The 17759-nt window shown below is 48.5% G+C and overlaps 1 protein-coding gene across 5 annotated transcripts in view; it reads left to right on the top strand.

The window, feature by feature from the left end:
• Nucleotides 1-16646, top strand: part of RAB27A (RAB27A, member RAS oncogene family) — a 20727-nt gene extending 4081 nt beyond the window's left edge. For 2 of the 5 annotated variants that reach the window (XM_083584634.1, XM_083584633.1), the window contains exons 2-7: nt 1883-1938; nt 6992-7165; nt 10416-10501; nt 11373-11476; nt 12639-12762; nt 14243-16646. In XM_083584634.1, the coding sequence (XP_083440760.1) occupies nt 7013-7165; nt 10416-10501; nt 11373-11476; nt 12639-12762; nt 14243-14441 (666 nt within the window). In that variant the 5' untranslated portion in view covers nt 1883-1938; nt 6992-7012 and the 3' untranslated portion in view covers nt 14442-16646. Of the gene's footprint in view, nt 1-1882; nt 1939-2709; nt 2834-6991; nt 7166-10415; nt 10502-11372; nt 11477-12638; nt 12763-14242 lie in introns of those variants that run through there. The other 3 variants (XM_083584635.1, XM_083584636.1, XM_083584637.1) reach the window with 2 other exon arrangements.
• The last annotated feature ends 1113 nt before the right edge of the window (nt 16647-17759 follow it).

Consider the following 17759-nt stretch of genomic DNA (forward strand, 5'->3'; position numbering starts at 1 on the left):
AGTGGTATCTCGGGTTAAGTACTTAATTCGTTCCGGAGGTCCGTTCTTAACCTGAAACTGTTCTTAACCTGAAGCACCACTTTAGCTAATGGGGCCTCCCACTGCCACCGCGCCGCCAGAGCACAATTTCTGTTCTCATCCTGAAGCAAAGTTCTTAACCTGAGGTACTATTTCTGGGTTAGCGGAGTCTGTAACCTGAAACGTATGTAACCCGAGGTACCACTGTATTAGCAAATTGGCTAAGAGTATATTGGCTCTGTTCTGTTGCTAGGGTTGCCAGACTTCCAGGTCTGGCCTGAACTCTTCAGGTTTCAAGTATATATAGTTCTCAGGAGCTGGCTGCAAATTAAAGCATTGACACTTGGAGGGAGGTGTGTGTGGCAGGTCTGCCTTCCTCCACTCCCTTCTCCCAATTTACCTGCATCTTCAGGGCCAACCTTGTGACATCACCAGGGGCTGCCCTAGGTCTCAGGTTTGGGTCCTGAAATCATAGGGCACACGGGACGTCCCTGATTTAGAGAAGCCGTCCCAGTTTCTGATTTGATCCTGGAATGTCCCACTTTTCCTTAGGATGTCACTATTTTCATTGGAAAAATGTGGGAGGGTATGGGCATTATCTGGCCTCCAAGCGTTTTTTAAAAAAATGTTTTATTAAGTGTTATTTATTAAGTGTTTATTAAGTTTTTTTAATGTTTTATTATTTTTTAATGTATTATTATTTATTTTTATATATGTTGGAAGCTGCCCAGAGTGGCTGGGGCAACCCAGTGAGATGTGTTGGGTACAAATAGTAAAATTATCATTATGGAATGGGACGTCCCTATTCTCATCGGATAAAGGTTGGAGGGTATGTCCAGGTCTCAGTTGCTCCTGGCCTGGCAGCCATAGTTGTTGCCCGGAACACATTCTTTAAGCATGGTCAAAAGGGCAGTTGTTGTGGCCAAATGGCAGGAAAGTGAAGCCAGGACACATGTCCCAGCCCAGTTGTCTACAACTCCCTTGAGCCCCACCCAGTTGCAGTCCAAAGCAGGAGTTCAGCGAAGGCTGTCCTAGCTGATCTAGTAGCTTTCCTGCAGCTTTCGTGCCTGCTGACCACATCAGGACCACGTGGCTCTGAATCTGGCCCATTGCAAACTTTTCAGCAGTAGCATTAAGGAGAGTCTTATGCAGAAATCTCTCATGTGCATGCTTTTGGGGTATGTGGTTTGGGTGTTTTTTTTTGCATGTTTTGAGTTTGCTTTAATTAGTTATGTTCTGTTTTCTACCGTCACCACCCCACATGTTGCCTCCAAGGTTCTTCTCAGGAAAATGTGGACTCCCTAGCTTCCCTTTTCTCCCCCAGTTGTCTAAGGCACAAGCTGCAAGCGTTCTCTCCAGCATCTAACTCCCTGCATCCTTTTTCCTTCTGCAATGAGGAAGGGGGTTGTTTTGTAAAAGCAGGTGATGGCTCTGTCTTCAGTTAACTAGTTTCACACACAGAGGAATGGTCACCTCTCTTCTGGCTTTGTATTTACAAGATCCTATTTTTGGCCACTTGATTGCAGCAACAGAAAAGAGCAAATCCGGAAATAGAGTAAACCTCACAGGAATGTAGGAAAGGGCCTGGGACTCTGCCATATAACAAATCACAATATCGACCCATCTAGATCTCCATGTTGGCTCTCCTAACTGACAGCACTGCTCAAGTATGGAAGCCTGAGTTTTTTGTACCTTTTAAAAAAAAATTCCTATCATTTAAATGCATTGCTTACTTCTTGCCCCTCAGGCTCTTGGAGGCAGATGTAAACAAGAGCCCAGACTTTGGGAGGAGGGAGCAAAGAATCCCTGCTGCCACCATGGCCAAGACGCACCGTGCTTTCTCTTTCTCTCTCTCTCCTTGTAGAAGCCTCCTCTGGCAGCTACAACAGACGGGTCTCCGAAGGACACGCTCTGGAAAGGGTAGGTTTGCCAGGTTGCATATGGCTGTTATGAATCAAACATGACAGACGGTGCACAGGCAGTAAGCCTCTTCCACGAAGTCAGGTGCCTTCTTATCAGCTGGCCTTCGGAAGCAAGAGTGGGGAATACGATATTTTAAGCACAAGGAAGCAAAAGTTATGGCTAAGTGCCTGGTGTGCAAGGAGTCAGACGAGCTGATTTCTAGCGCCAGAGCCATCCTCTTCCCTGTTAGGAAGTGCTGTAGGTTTGCCAGTCTTCACTTGGCATTTAAATAAATAAAACTCAGATCACAAAAAAGACAGGTAAAACACACAAGGGAAAAATGACAATTAATATTCTAGTGAATATTACGGTAGCCAACACAAGGTGAGAAATACATCCCGACCCATCAACGCCCCCTGGTGAGTGTACCCAAACAGGAGCTGTCCTCTTGCGAACAGCTGGAGTTGGGTGGGCAGAGCTGTGAAAGGCACAGAAGCTGGGAAACAGTTTCACCTGGATATAAGGCAGCAATGTAAACACTCCTCTGCTTGATGCCTGGCGATGGCTCCCTAGCCTTGCCACCTGTGTGCTGCAACCTTGTACCGTTTTTTGTGTGAGGGATGATGAGTCTGGAAGGGGTGGGGATCCGAGCCCCCCAGGAGATAAAGGGCAGCTGTGTGCCTCTGTGCCCAGATGAGGAAGGGGCTCCCTAGCCCAGCCCTGTCGCCAGCCCGCCCGAGGCACACCTGCCCCACCTGTCAAGAGAGCAAACAGGTGACACGTAAGCTGCCGGCCGGGCTGTGTGCGAAGCAGGTGGGGCCCCTCCGGCTGCTGTTCCTCCGCTAGCTGGGCTGGGGAGAATGTGCCTTGGGCGAGAGCACGCTGCTGCTGCTGTGGTGTTGCTGTCCAAGAGGTGAGTGGCTTTTCCTTTCTGGGGCGATGCCTGGGGTGCAGTCCAGGGGAGCAGCAGTCGGTGGGGGTGGGGACATGGCTTGAGGCAGCTTGGTGCTGAAAGTGATCATTTACCTGGTCAGTTGTTAGTCAACACCTGGGGGGGAGGGAGGGGACTCAGCTGCTGCTGGGGATTCAAGCTCACTTTGAAAAGGTGGCTTTCCTGATCCTGACCTCTGCCTTCCAGCTGTGCTGTTTTTCAGTGCAGGAACTTCCATTTGTATTATTTGGGTGTAAGAATGAGCTGCAGGGAGCCCCCAAGCAGAGGGCCTTTCCCCTCAAAGCCAGCAGCTCTCTTTCAGCAAGCAGCAAGCAGCAAGCAGCATAGCTCTACCCTAAAAGACCCAGGGTGCCCTTGGGCAGGCTAGGAACTTGGAATCAGTCCCCCCTCAACCATGCATCCCTTTTAAAATGAGACTGCCTGAACTCAAGCTGTTTGCCCAAACCCATCCAGTGCTCTCCAGATGTTTTGAATGATAGTTGCCGCAGCTGCAGCATCTGGCGTCCCAAATATCTGAAGAACACCAGGTTAGGAAAGGCCTGCCTAAAGCCAGGGATTACCGTATTTAACGGGGTCTAACGCACCATTGAATCCAATGCACCTCTCAATTTTCAGAACCTTGAAACCAAAAAAAGTAATTGCTGGCAAATGTAAATGTGCGTAGAATCCTAATGCTCACCTTAATTTTTGCAATGTAATTTGGCCAAAAAAGCTGAGCATTAGATTTGAGTAAATACCGTATGTGCAACCAGCTTAACACTGGTGCAAATTGTGTATAGGTGCAGCAGCTGCAGCAGCAGCACATAGGACAGATGCTGAGGGGTTAATTCCAGCCACTTTTAGCGAAATGTTCAGGTCAGGGAGAAGCAGCAGGCAGAGCAGAGTGCTGCTGATTATGGCTGGGACTGTTCGCCTTGCAGCTTCCCAAGAGCCATGTTTTGTCCCTTTCTGGAATCCCAGGTTTGGCCATCAGTGGAAATCTGCTTTATGTGGCCGCTGCACACAGAGCTGGTCCATGTGCTGGCACTGGTCCATTCTCAGGGCAGAACTTCTTGTGCACTGCTGCAAACCCTCCCAAATGGGAGGCTGGCTTGGCATGTGATGAGTCCAATAGCAGCCTCTGCTCCTGCACGGCTCCAGTTTGCACCATGCAGGCCTTGCAAATGGCTGCTGTGTGCTCAGGTGGTCCTGTGGGTCCTCCTTTAGTCTTATGTGATGCTGCTCTGAGGATTCTGCCTGGCCAAACCCTCCCTGAAGTGGAGGCTCTTCCAGGTCTTATTGTGCCATCTGCACCTTGTTTATGTCCTCCTGAAGGTATAGATTGCTATACTAATAGGCATTTGGTGGTGTGTGATGACATTTGCAAAAATGTTGTAGATGGTCATCATGCTGACTAACCCGCCTGCTGAAATCCTGCCTGGGCTTTGCTGCTGTTCTTGTGGAAGGGCTCCTGGGCTGTTTAGCTTTAACCTAAATAGACTAAGGGTGGAGACCGCTTCTTAAATATTTGTGCAGGGAGGAGGAGGAGGAGGAGGAGGAGGAGGAGGATGAAGCTTAACCCTGCAGGACAACAATAGTCTTGCTGCCTCTCTTATCTGTGCCAACCTTCCTTGGGAGAGATTTTCGGCTGGTTTCCTCTCAGGGATTATCATGCCAAGGCATCAATGAGGTGTTGTCTTTTCTTTTTTCCTAAATAGCATATCTAGCCCTCAGCCTGTCATAACAGCCCCATCTTCCTGCTCACCCCTTTCCACAGGTAGAACAGCTTGTTCATTACTAGACTATTTTTGTATTTTCTTAACTGCCTTGAGCGCCGTGTTCTGAAGACAGGAAGGACAGGTAGGAATTTTAAAAATAAATCATGAAAACCCGTGCAGGTTGGAAGTACAGGTCAGCACAATTTAGCTCCGTTACCATCAGCTGAAAACCTATAAAAAGCACCTTGGCATCATTTCCCCTGACTTTAAAGTTCCTTCTTCCAAAACCAGGCTGAAACACAGTCAATAAGCCTAGGCCAGGCAGCCTCATCTGTGGTATAATGTGATGGAGAGAGAGAGAGAGAAAGTTGGCCATGTTATGGATGTAGGTAAAGGTAAAGGGCGTTTCCATTTGCTGCGCTGGTGCTGGCTCGCCAGAGCAGCTTCGTCACGCTGGCCACGTGACCTGGAAGTGTCTCCGGACAGCGCTGGCTCCCGGCCTCTTAAGTGAGATGAGCGCACAACCCTAGAGTCGGACACGACTGGCCCGTACGGGCAGGGGTACCTTTACCTTTAAAGGTAAAAGGACCCCTGGCCATTAGGTCCAGTCGTGACCGACTCTGGGGTTGCGGCGCTCATCTTGCTTTACTGGCTGAGGGAGCCGGCGTACAGCTTCCGGGTCATGTGGCCAGCATGATTAAGCCGCTTCTGGCGAACCAGAGCAGCGCATGGAAACGCCGTTTACCTTCCCGCTGGAGTGATACCTATTTATCTACTTGCACTTTGACGTGCTTTCGAACTGCTAGGTTGGCAGGAGCAGGGACTGAGCAATGGGAGCTCACCCCGTCACAGGGATTCGAACTGCCGACCTTCTGATCAGCAAGTCCTAGGCTCTGTGGTTTAACCCACAGTGCCACCCGCATCCCTAATACCCCTTTCCATGCAGAAGTCCATTAAATGGTGAGCACCAGTTGCTACTTCTTAATAACATTTATCAAGTGACTTCATCAGACAACCTGTTTATTGAGCGTTCACCCAGACTCGCCCTGCACAAAACACATGTGGGGGTTAGACTATGTCCCGTCTTTATTCAGCGTTTATTCTGATTTGTATGTGAGGAGGTTATACAACAAGGGACACGGGTGGCGCTGTGGGTAAAACCTCAGCGCCTAGGACTTGCCAATCGCATGGTCGGCGGTTCGAATCCCCGAGGTGGGGTAAGCTCCCGTCGTTCGGTCCCAGCTCCTGCCCACCTAGCAGTTCGAAAGCACAATTAAGTGCAAGTAGATAAATAGGTACCACTTCTAGCGGGAAGGTAAACGGCGTTCCGTGTGCTGCTCTGGTGCCGGTTCGCCGGAGCAGCTTCGTCACGCTGGCCACGTGACCTGGAAGTGTCTGCGGACAGTGCTGGCTCCCGGCCTCTAGAGTGAGATGAGCGCACAACCCTAGAGTCTGTCAAGACTGGCCCGTACGGGCAGGGGTACCTTTACCTTTACCTTAGGTTATACAACAGGGAGTGTTCGCCCCAATTTGCTGTGTCTTCCCACCAATCCTTTGTTCATCCCACACTTTGCAGTGTGTTTGCCACTCACTTTCCTAACACCCCAAAGCCAGAGTTTTATTTAATTAAACTAAAAAGTTTGTTGTGCTAGGATGACAGAGTGCTTTAATCTATTTTTATTCCCCAAAAAACTAAATTCCCAACATGCGCTTGAATTCCTCCTGCAAAATACTGACAGTCTGGAGGCGAGCAAGGATAATACTGAGCTTAATTACACCTTTTGTACCAAGAGTATGCAAAGCTTGTTCTCATGCCAACACCTCATCTGGGTTTTTTTAAAAACCAAATGTTACCTGGTGTGTGTGTGTGTGTGTGTGTGTATGTGTTGGGGGTTAGGGGCTGGGGGTGGTTGACACTCAGGCCACCTGCACCAGGCATCTCCTGTCATGTGTACTTGAGTCCTGTGATGGAGTAATTTTTCCATGCCTATTCAGAAAACTTTTTGACTGAAGGAGGTATCTGAATCAGAGTCTGGATTTTGGCTTCTGCAGCCACGATGTTTTCCTTATATGTGTTTGGGGTGGGGTGGGCAGATGGACACCTGTGTCATGTACAGTATGAAGACTTCCCTGGTTCTGTGCATGTATGTAAATCTATTGCAAGTTACATCTTCCCAGCATGTTCTGCAAAGGAATCTTGTGTGCACAGTCTTCTTCACACACAGAGCACTATGCACTGTTCTTTTCGGGGGAAATGTCCCATGTGCTTAGATTGGGCTCCATGGAGGAGATGCTGTGAGCTCTGGACAGTTGACAGCTGGGATTTCAGACAACGCAATATATAGTTACTGGAAAATGAACGGAAATGAAAGCTGCTCCCTTCCTCTTCCTCCCCTCCCCTCCCCTCTGTCTCACCCCAAAGGCTGTCCTCAGAGTTCTCACGATGTCTGATGGGGACTACGATTACCTAATCAAATTCTTAGCCCTGGGCGATTCTGGTGTGGGGAAGACCAGTTTCCTTTATCAGTACACAGATGGCAAGTTCAATTCAAAATTCATAACAACTGTTGGCATCGACTTCCGGGAAAAGAGGGTGGTAAGTTCCCACCATTTTCTACATCTCCATTTGGCGGGGGGGGGGGGGAAGGACTCACTTTCAGCTACCTTTCAGAAAACTGTGATCAGAACTCAGACCTGACCCAGTTTTCCCTGAACCTGGCAGGGCATGTGGATTCCTGGTACTTCTTGGACATAAACAGGTGAGAAGCAGAGAAGGAGAAGGGACGAGGTCTGCAGGTCTGCACTTTGGAGGTGGCTAATATGTATGGGGGAGTCATCCATTAGCTCACCCCAAGTGCAGTTTCAAACGACTTTGCAAAACGTGCTTTTTATTTTTCACAGCCGCTTGCAAAATGCGACAGCCTTGATTTTGCCTTTATTCTTATTCTTATTAAATTTTATTTATACCCCGCCAAGACCGGGCTCAGGGCTGCTAACACCAAATATAAAAACAATTGATTGACATACAACTTAAAAACAAGATTAAAATACAACATTAAAATGCAGCCTCATTTCAGTAGGAACTCAAATCAGAAACTTTTGGGGGGATGAAAACGTCAAGTCTTCACCAAGGCCAACTATCCAGACTGGTCCTACGTGGGCCAGAAAAAAGCCAGAGAAGTCTCCAAATAGGAGTTCCATCACAGAAGGAAAAAGAAAAAAGAAAGAGGGGGAGGGAATCAAATTGGCTCCAAGCCAAAGGCCAGGCGGAACAACTCTGTCTTACAGGCCCTGCGGAAAGAAATCAGATCCCGCAGGGCTCTGGTCTTATGAGACAGAGCCTTCCACCAGGCCGGAGCCAGGGTTGAAAAGGCCCTGGCTCTGGTTGAGGCTAGTCTGACTTCCTTAGGGCCTGGGACCTCTAGGCTGTTGCTATTTATGGACCTTAAGGTCCTCCTTGGGGCATATCGGGAGAGGCGGTCCCGTAGATACCTTTTTAGCAGTTTGGCCAAATGGGCCTGGGTGCCATTTCCAAAGAGTACCCTCTCCACATGCCTCTTTCAGTGGTGCTCTTCTACAACCACCTCCTTCTGTCCTTGCAGGCCTGCTGGGTGGGGCAGACAGCATGGTCTAGTGAACCAAAACAAGCTTCCCTTTTAGTTTCAAGGAATGAGAACAATCTGGGGAAGGGGCCATTTCCATCCCCATTTCTGAGACCGGACTCCAGTCCAGTCCACGTAGATTTCCTGCTGCCACCACCATCTGCCTCTCTCCAGCTTCTACCCACCCACCTGTGCAGTTCTGTCGGTTATAGAAGCAGCAGTCTCTAGGAAATGGCCTGGGGCTTTTGTTTGCAAGGAAGATGGTGGCTTTGGTCAGCTCATTCTTTAGCAGAACAACCCATAAGATTCCCTGTAACTCCCACAAGAAGTGGTGGACTCTCCTTCCGTGGAGGTTTTTCAGCAGAAGTTGCATGGTCCCCTGTCATGGATGATCTAGTTGAGAGTCCTGCATTGCCACATCACTTCATGCAAACAATCTGGCCCTAATAACTTCAAACTCCTCTGTAATTTCAAAGCCACTTGTTCCTGCCCAGCCACGGGTCTCAAAGGGCTTATACACTCGTCATCTTGTCCTGCTACTCCCCTCCCCCCGGAAAACTGCTCTTTAGCTCTCAGTCAGAGCAAACAGCAATTCAGTTTTTCTCCGGATGGCCGTTTGCTTCAATTTACAGAGAGAGTCAGTTTTCCCTGGGAAAGGAGCAGGGCAAGGGGAAAACTGCTCGGACACTTGCTTTCTAGGCATGGGACAAGTGCAAGTCTGGATGAGCCCAAAGTCAGCTGGGCCCTCCTGCTGTTCTGACCTTCTGATGGTCTCAGCCATTCCCCAACCCACCTGGGAGCAATGAGGTTGCATCATCCTACTAAGCTGGGCAGCACAAACTGCATTAAAATAAAAGAGAGCTGCTGGGAATGAGAAAATTAGGCATGCAGAAATCTGTTTGTCTTTCTTGAAGCCTTGTCTGCTGTCATTGTTAGAACAGGCTTCCTGGAAGTCCCTTTCCAGGCTGTTGCTGCTGCCCTTTGACTTCTTTTCTGTCCCCAACAGAAGCAGAAGTAGCTATCTCCTTTCCACGTACCTCTTCCTGCTGCAGCCTCTGCCTGCCTGGTTTTCCATATATTAATATCCCGTCCCTGCCTATAATGAGATCAATTTGACACTGTCCGGGAGCCTCCCTTTCCTACTTGCTGCTAGCAATCAATGCCAGCCTGCCAGGAGAAAAGGTGCAGCTAAATTGCCAGTGTCTTTCTTATCTGATTGTACTTTTTGCTGTTACACTGAAATCTAAGCAATCAAAATCAGGTTCCAGACGTTTTGGATTTATTTACTACCCAGCCACCATTTGCAGTCACCACTGATGGCTCCATTTGTGTGCCTGAGAACATGGGGCGGCATGTGTGTGTGGAGTGGGGCACCTCTAATGTCTACCGCTTAAATGTTTTGTGATTAAGCAACCTATGAATCTTTCTAAATACAGAGATATTGCACTGGGCATTGGAGCAGGAGGAAGAAGCTGTGTCAGGTCTCCTGGATGCTACTTCTGCCGGCTCCACAGTGCATGACATTAGAAAGCTGCCCTCCTCTTTGGAAATGGGGTTGAAGGGGTCTCCCTGCTTTCACTTGGCTTTGGGGCAGGGGCTTGCCTGTTCTAAAGCCCAGTGTGATTGGAGGAGCTCCTCCTCTGCTCTCCTTCCCAGGGTTTGGGGCATGGATGGGGTGGGTTCTCGAATCGCAGCAAGCAGAAACTCTATACAGACGGCAAGCGGATTTGTAGAGGCCTGAGTAACAACATTTCCTAACAAAAACTTCCAGCCGTTTCTGAACGATCATCGTTCAGAAATATTCACTGGAAGTGTTTTCAGTCGTGAGTTCTTCCAAAGGCTTCTGCTGCTCTATACCAGGATTGAAATCCTCTGAAAACATCCTGGAAACTGACCAAGCCCACGAGGAGGCCAACTGGGCTTATTTGGGTTTTGCAGCTTGAGTTTTGGACCCTGCAGAAACCCTCACAACAACAGCTGCAGCAGCTCCTGGGGAACAATATTAAAATATTGTATTCATTGTATTTCCTCTCCTAAATTAAATCCAATTACTAACAGCAGATAAAGCAGACCATAGGTGCAAGCAGCCCAGGAGCAGAGCCATAAAAGCCAGTTCAATACCTGACTCTAAGCCCACAGCCCAGGCTTCCCGAAGACTGAAGGTGTGGGGGGCTCTTTGTGGAGGGAGATTCCCAGAGACGCTAGTTGGAGGCACTCGTCCAATGGCATGCCTTTTTTAAACAGGTGTACCGATCAAACGGGCCGGATGGCATTAGTGGTCGAGGACAGAGAATACATCTCCAGCTGTGGGACACAGCTGGGCAAGAAAGGTAAGGGATACAAAGAAGAAATAGAGCCAGACTGAAAATGTAAGAACTTCAGAAGATCCTTCTAGTTGAGCATCCTTTTCTTGCAGTGGCCAATAGCTCTCTCTGGCTTGGGGTCGTCCCCCTGCATCAACTGGAACGGCTGTAGCTTCTGTCCCTGCAGATGAGATGTGCCCCGCCCCCTGAGCACAAGTAGCTCCTGACCACCTCCATTCATTTTTCTAATCTCATTCATTTCATTCATTTTCCTAATCTCCCTTTAAAGTCATCCATGTTTGCGGCCCTCGCTGCATCCTAAGTATATATTTCATTGCTGACATTTTTATTGTTGCTTTGAGATGTTTCTTAGGAAGTGAATCTTAAATGAAATGAAATAAATAAATAAATAAAACAAATAAACTTGTAGGAGCTAATTCCAGAATTTAATCAAGAGCTGCTTCCTTTTCTCTGCCCTGGATCTCCCATCAGTCAACAGAAACAAATGATTCTGAGGTCTAATATTATGAAGGGGAAGAAAAACATCTGCCTCTATTCCTTTCTCCACATTATCCATCATTTTAAACACCTCTAAGCTCGCCCACCCCCCCTCAGTAAGTTGTCCTTTATCCTAACTTGACCTCTGTGGCAGCTTTTCTTCTGTTGTTGACAATTGGCTAAAAGGCCTTTGCTAAGAGGTGTCTTGAGACACTAAAGCCCCTCCCCAAGAGTCCCTCTGTTCCTTTCAGATTACTTTAGACTTGGACCATAGTAATTATATCACAAATTCTGGTTCCTTTGAAGTCAGTGGTAAAATGCTTCAGACTAATAACTTCCTTTATTGCAGGTCCTTGTTTATTCTTGGCTAAAAGAATATCTTTCCTTCTCGTCCTTGCAGGTTTCGTAGCTTGACGACTGCCTTCTTCCGAGATGCAATGGGCTTTCTTCTTCTCTTTGATTTGACCAACGAGCAAAGTTTCCTCAACATCAGGAACTGGATGAGTAAGAGGCTGTCTTCCCGCACTCCCCATTGGGCAGCTGCCTTTTCCCAGTATGACCCCTGTGGGTGTGGGGCTGTAGAGAGAGACAGGCCCATAATTCACCCTGGCCCTGCAGCCAGTGGGGAACACCCCAAAAGTCAGCATGGAACAAGTCTGGATACATTATTTTGTGCCATTAAAAAAACGTGGGCCTGTAGGGAATTCTTCTTCTTCAACAGCCCTATAGAAAGCCATGAGCCACTGAGGCACAAGCGGGCACAGGTCAAGGAGGAAGAATAATGCCCCCTGGGTTGGTAGTGTCTGCCCCCAACCTTGATCACCTTCCCCACAGTTGTCTCCTTGGTGTGCAAGGTTGAATCCAAAGCAGCCGTCTTTTGGTTTTTTGTGGGGGTGTATTTTCAAACAGTGTTCTTAACGTGAACCGTCTGTTTGCCAGATGAAAAGTCCTGGCGAACAAAGCCTTTTCTTTCTACTGCCCAAGCAAAGCTTGGGGGCAGATGTTGTCTTGGCTGGGGACATGCCACAGCTGTCCTCCATGGCATTTAATTTCATTGTACACAGGTTGTACAGTGACAATAAAGGTATTATTATTAATTGGGTTCCTGTGGTGGGCAGGGCAGGTTCTTTTGTAAGAGGCATGTTATGCCCCAGCCTCAGATTTCTGTCTGGGGTCCATCTGTCCCCACCTGCACAAGAACCTCCAGAGGCATTTTTCTGACTTTCTCAGCTGAACAGCTTTCACTCCTCCACCCTGGCGAAGGGTGAAGAGGCCCTCACCCTCGCTGCCTCCCGGCTGCCCTCTGAATCGCTTCCCTTTGCATTGTTGGGCCCTGTGGGTGCAGCAGCATCACCCAGTGCATTTGCTTGGGGTCCTGGAGAGGAGGGTGGTCACTGCATCCATGGACTCATGTCCGCCTCTACTAGCACCAGGCCTGATTGAGATTCACAAGGGTGACAGGCTAAATTCTTGCATGGGAGCAACAGGACACCTTCGGGTGCCCATGGAGGGGACTGGGTGTGTGACAGTCACAGGTAGGGAGAATTCACCGTAATGTAAGAATGGAGGGATCTGTGCAGGAAGGCCATAGAGTGCTCTGCTTTCGCCACTTCTCTGGCTGTTGCAGCAAGTGAGCCTGGCATTTCCCTTTTCCTGTTACTGTTAGGCCAGTTGCAAACCCACGCCTATTGTGAAAACCCCGATGTGGTCCTGTGCGGAAACAAAAGCGACCTGGAAGAGCAGCGGGTGGTGAAAGAAGAGGATGCAAAGGAACTTGCAGAGAAGCATGGGCAAGTCACATCCTCCCCGTTATTCTTGCGGTTTGGGCAGAGCGGTGGCTGCCTCCAGGAGAGGCTGGAGGGAGCTCCTCTAAGGAGCTGCTTAACAGAAAAACTGGTGACCTGGTACTCCTCAGGGAGATGGAAATAATCCTTCAGAGCCCAGGATCCTTCCTCAGTCCCTTCGCCCCCATCCTCCACTGCCTTTTTTTCCTTTTCTGGGCATCTGCACAGGTATTCCTGTATCTTTGTGCACACACACACACACACACACACACACACACACTCCCAGGAAGTGCACAAGAGCAAACTTTACCCTCCTTAGTTTTCATGTCTCATTTGGGGAAATGGAAGCTTGTTGGGGGCGGTGGTGTCATGATCTATTTCCATGTGTTGTTTTAACTTTTTAATACGGAGGTCTTGTGCAAGAGTGATATTTACCTGACTGAGCCTTGCACAAGAGTGATAAAGAAGCTATTTTATTTTATTTTAATTTTAAATATTGTGGCAGCCCTTGATGCTCCAGGAGGGTGCGTGTTGGTGGGGGAACCCCCAAAGACATTAGGAGAAAACTCTTCCTGGGGCCAGTGAGTCCCACCCCATTGACTGGGGATTCATTGCAGGTGAAAGGAAGGAAGACCCTCCCCTCCACCTCCAGTCTTCATCCTGAACACCAGTTGTTGGGGGATGACAGCAGTGGGAGACCAGGGTGAAAGAAAGCCTAGTTTCACCCCTGCCTTGGGGCACTGAGCAGAACTGGGAGCAAGCCACCTCCTCCTTCCTGTGAAGGGGTAGGTCTGGGTGGGACCCCAGTGGACTCTGCCAGTCTTGTTGGCAACTGTGCAGGGAATGCGGTGCCAGAAGCTCCTGCTCTCCACTCCCAAGTGAGGGACGGGAACCCAAAGGTCAGACTCTGGCCTTCATGAATGGACTGTTTGGTACAGAAATTGCAGCCAAGTGAAAAAGTAGCAAGGAAGTGGCCTGCAAAAACAGCCACCTCTTGAGCACCACCAGCTGGAGAATATGAGGACCTGCTTTTGCCCAGTCCTCTTGCAGAAGACGGTCATCCTCCTGCCGTTTGAAAAGCCCTGTTTATTCAGCAGCATTTGTCCTGATTTACTTGCTCAGAACTTACACGGAGGTTAGATTATTGCACATTTATTCCGATCTGCTTGTGTTTATATGCCCTCCCATTGTTCACCCCCCACTTTTCATCCCATCGCTTTCTGAGGTCGGATTCTTTTTTAAAGTGGATTTGTCGTGCTTGGGCAACCGGGACCTCTAATTCACTTAAAGCCGGGCAAAGCTAAAGTTCTGGTATCCTTCCTGCGAAAGAGTGGCTGTCCAGAAGCAGCCCTTGTGAGTGTTTCCGATAAAAATTGTGTTCTGAGAAGCCAAGCAGGCCTTAATTCTCCTTTCCTTCCTGAGATCCTCCATTATCTCAGAATGCCACAGCTCCGCAAAGTAAACCTTTCTGATGCCTTCTTTCCAGGATCCCTTATTTTGAAACAAGTGCTGCCAATGGGGCCAACGTGAGCAAGGCCATTGAGACGCTTCTGGACCTCATCATGAAGCGAATGGAACGGTGTGTGGACAAGTCCTGGATCCCAGAAGGGGTAGTGCAGCCTAATGGGCACAGCTCCACAGAGCAGCTCAGTGAGGAAAAAGAGAAAAGCAAGTGTAGCTGCTGATCGCTAGAGACGTGACTGCGACATTTTAAATTAAGCTATGATGATATTATGGCTGAAGCTTAATATGAATAATTTTTGGACCACCTTCTCTATACGTAGATGTAGATGTGTGATGATCAGCTCTGCTAAGCACCAGTTTACTATCAAACAACACCAACTTGTGCTTTGCAGCCGTTTCCCTTTATTAGTTACTAGCTAGGCTGGCCTAAGTTTTCAGGATTTAGACTGGCTGCTTAACAGCAAGTGCTGTTTCCTCTAAGGACCTAAATTCCCTTGTTGCAACAACAGAAATGGGTGGGTGGGCTGAATTGGCCAGAGGAAGCAAGTAATTTGTTTTCCGTTACTGGAAATGTTCTGTATTTTAATGCGTTAAAAATAGACAAATAAATCCTTTGTTATCAATAATAGGGACCCGGCATCCCATCTCCACCTCTGGATGTTGCTAGACCAACAGTTCCCATCATCCCTCACTCTGCTGTTGAGGCTGATGGGGGCTGCAGTCCAACAACATCTGAAGGACAACTGCTCCCCTATCTGTGGTTTTTAGAGACATCAAGCTGGCCCTTGCAACAGGACCAAACCCTGCCACCTTTCAGAGTTAGTATTGCTAGAATCCAGATGTGCTATCCTGCCTAAGTAGGTGGAGCAAGAGTATGTTGCATGTATACGGATGCAGAAGTGTCATATGTAAATTTTCTTGTTTTGACAGGAATAGAGGGCAAGCTAATGCTTTGTGCTAAGTTTCTTTGTTTGGAAAAAGTCTCCTTCACAATCGGACCGAAAATATTATTACTGACTCTTCTGGCGAGGCCTTACTCTGTTAAACTCTTGGCTTATACACCTGCCGTCTCTTGTTTTCTTTTCTCCGGTAGAATCCAGACTCATTTGCTGTGATTCTGCAGCTTGCCTGCTTTCGCTGATGCGTGTAATCAAATGGTCTAGATCAGTTTATTTATTCTCGGGCAGAATCAGTACTTTGAACGGGGCTTAGAGCCTCCTGGGAGCACCTCCTGCATGTGCTTGAAGGGGATGAGAACAACACCAGAAGAGGGGAGGGGGCTTTGCTGTTTGCTTGTGCAAAGTGGGGGTGCAGAGCTACTAACTTTGTCTTACCATGCCGTGCCACTGAACAATCTTCTGAGCACCTACATTTTCCCAACACCTTTTAAAACATCTCGCTCAAAAGTCTTAACAAAGTCTTATTCAGTCTCTGCACACTTAAGTCCCTGCCTCTATTCCATTGCCGGACTTGAAGCTAGCAGCCCTTAGCCATGTTTGGGTTTGTGTGTGTCAGATGGTCCCAACGCATACAAGCAAAGCATTCCACAGCATCTTCCCTGATGCACCAGCCCTGCTCACCCACCAAACTGCCTAACTGGTTGGTTGTAAGACCTGAGCATTAAATGTGACTTGCTGTTCACCACGGAGGCCCAGATGATTGGAGATAATAAACAAAATAAGAAACCCTTATGTGTTTGTGCAACGTGCTCTGCTGGGCTGTCACCCTGATGTTGACAAAATAGCACCCAAAAATCTATTTATGTGAACACCCTGGATATTTTGTTGACCACGTGCTGCAGGTCAAAACCTGCCCTGCCAAATACAGTTTTAATAAGTAAGAAAATTTGAATGTATTAAAAGGATAGTAGCAGTTGGGTAAACTGTGAACATGCTTACATCCAGAAATGCATTCCAGGAGATTAAGGGGAGCTGTTAATGTTCTGAGAAATCTGCTGTGCTGTTTTAAAATCCACCTCATGCTCAGGCCTCAAGATGGGACATCCAAGTTTGTGTCTGGGCCTGGGGTAGGGGGTATGAAAATATTGGCTCAAATGTCTGCCAATGCCTGAGACGCACAACTGACTGGAGGCTTTTTGCTCATTGGAAGTAAGTGCCTTTGAAAGGACCCAGGACTAGCAAAAGAGCCAGTATTTTTTTAAACAAAGGAGAAATAGAACTTCACTTTGTGGAGGAATGTCCTGGAACTCTGCCACCTGTACACTGAGGCTAAAATCACGCCAGCGTACATGGCAGGGATGCATTTTTCTGAAACCAGAGGTGTGTTTTAGATTTGATACAAAAGGCTGAAACAGCCATATTTTTTGACCCGCATGCTGTATTTATCGAACTGTATAAATGGAAAATTTATAACTGCCATGTACTGCCATGAAGAGGTATCTCTATTAAAAATGAATTATAGCCGTGGCCTGCATCTTTGACTTATTTGTAGCTGAGATCAGGAATCTGTGCAGAATGATTCAGAAGTTGCACAGGAGACGTTTACGCATCGCTCATCATAAATGTGTTGCACCGAAGAGTCAGCAATGATAATGGGAGTTCTCTGGTGCTCCTGTTTCTGCACCTCAAGATTCTCCATCATTAGAGAAGACCCTGAAATAACTGGAGAGAAAGAAGGGGAAGGCAATTAAGAGCCAAGTGCCTTAGGGACCATGCCTACTGCTCCTCACCCGGGGCTCTCCCCATAGCTGTCAACCGTCCCTTATTTGGCGGGAAACTCCCTTATCCCAGCACCGTGTCCCGCTGCTGTCCCTTATTGATGATGTCCCTTAAATTTCCCGGGTTTCATGCTTGCCCGGCTCGGGATGGAAGCAGCGGCTCGGGGTCCTCCGCCGCGAGAGAGCGCGCGCACACGAGCTGCCATGTCTCCGTCTCTCCCTTTTCCCCCTCAGGGGCGCGTCGTGAGGAGACAGGTGGTGGTGGGCGGGCAGGCAGGCAGCCCCTCTCTTGCGAGACTTGCGCCGCACTGCCAGGGGAAGCTGGAGGTGGCGGCGGCTGAGGAGGCGGCCTGATGGAGGAGGAAGAGGAGGGGACGGGGTGGGACGCAGAAGGGTGGTGCTTCAGCGCCCGCCTCGTGCTGGGCTCGCGGGCGGCGTGGGCGAGAGTGTCTCTCCCTCCCTCCCTCCCTCTTGGGCGGGGAAGGGCCGATGGAACTCCTCGCACCAGGACGGCAGCCCCGACGTGCTGCTTAGCATACCCTCCAGCCAGTGCAGCATCTTAATGTAGTGATTTCCCCCTCTGCATCCCTTTTATAACTATTTTTATAAATCATTTGTCCATCCATAGTTCAAATTTTTACTACAAGTTTTCTGTCAATCCTACCAATGTATGTAACTCTTTCCAATAGCTTTTCAAATAAGTTATAAACTTTCCTCATTCTTTATTAAAGAGGTCCTCTTCCTGGTTTCTAATTCTGCCTGTAAGCTTTGCCATCTCGACGTCGTTCATCAGTTTTGTCTGCCGCTCTTCTTTGGTGGGAGTTGTAGACCCTTAGGATCATCTAGTCCAACCCCCTGCAAA

Source organism: Podarcis filfolensis, assembly GCF_964270895.1.
Source record: "Podarcis filfolensis genome assembly, chromosome: 14".
NCBI classification, from domain to species: Eukaryota; Metazoa; Chordata; class Lepidosauria; order Squamata; family Lacertidae; genus Podarcis; species Podarcis filfolensis.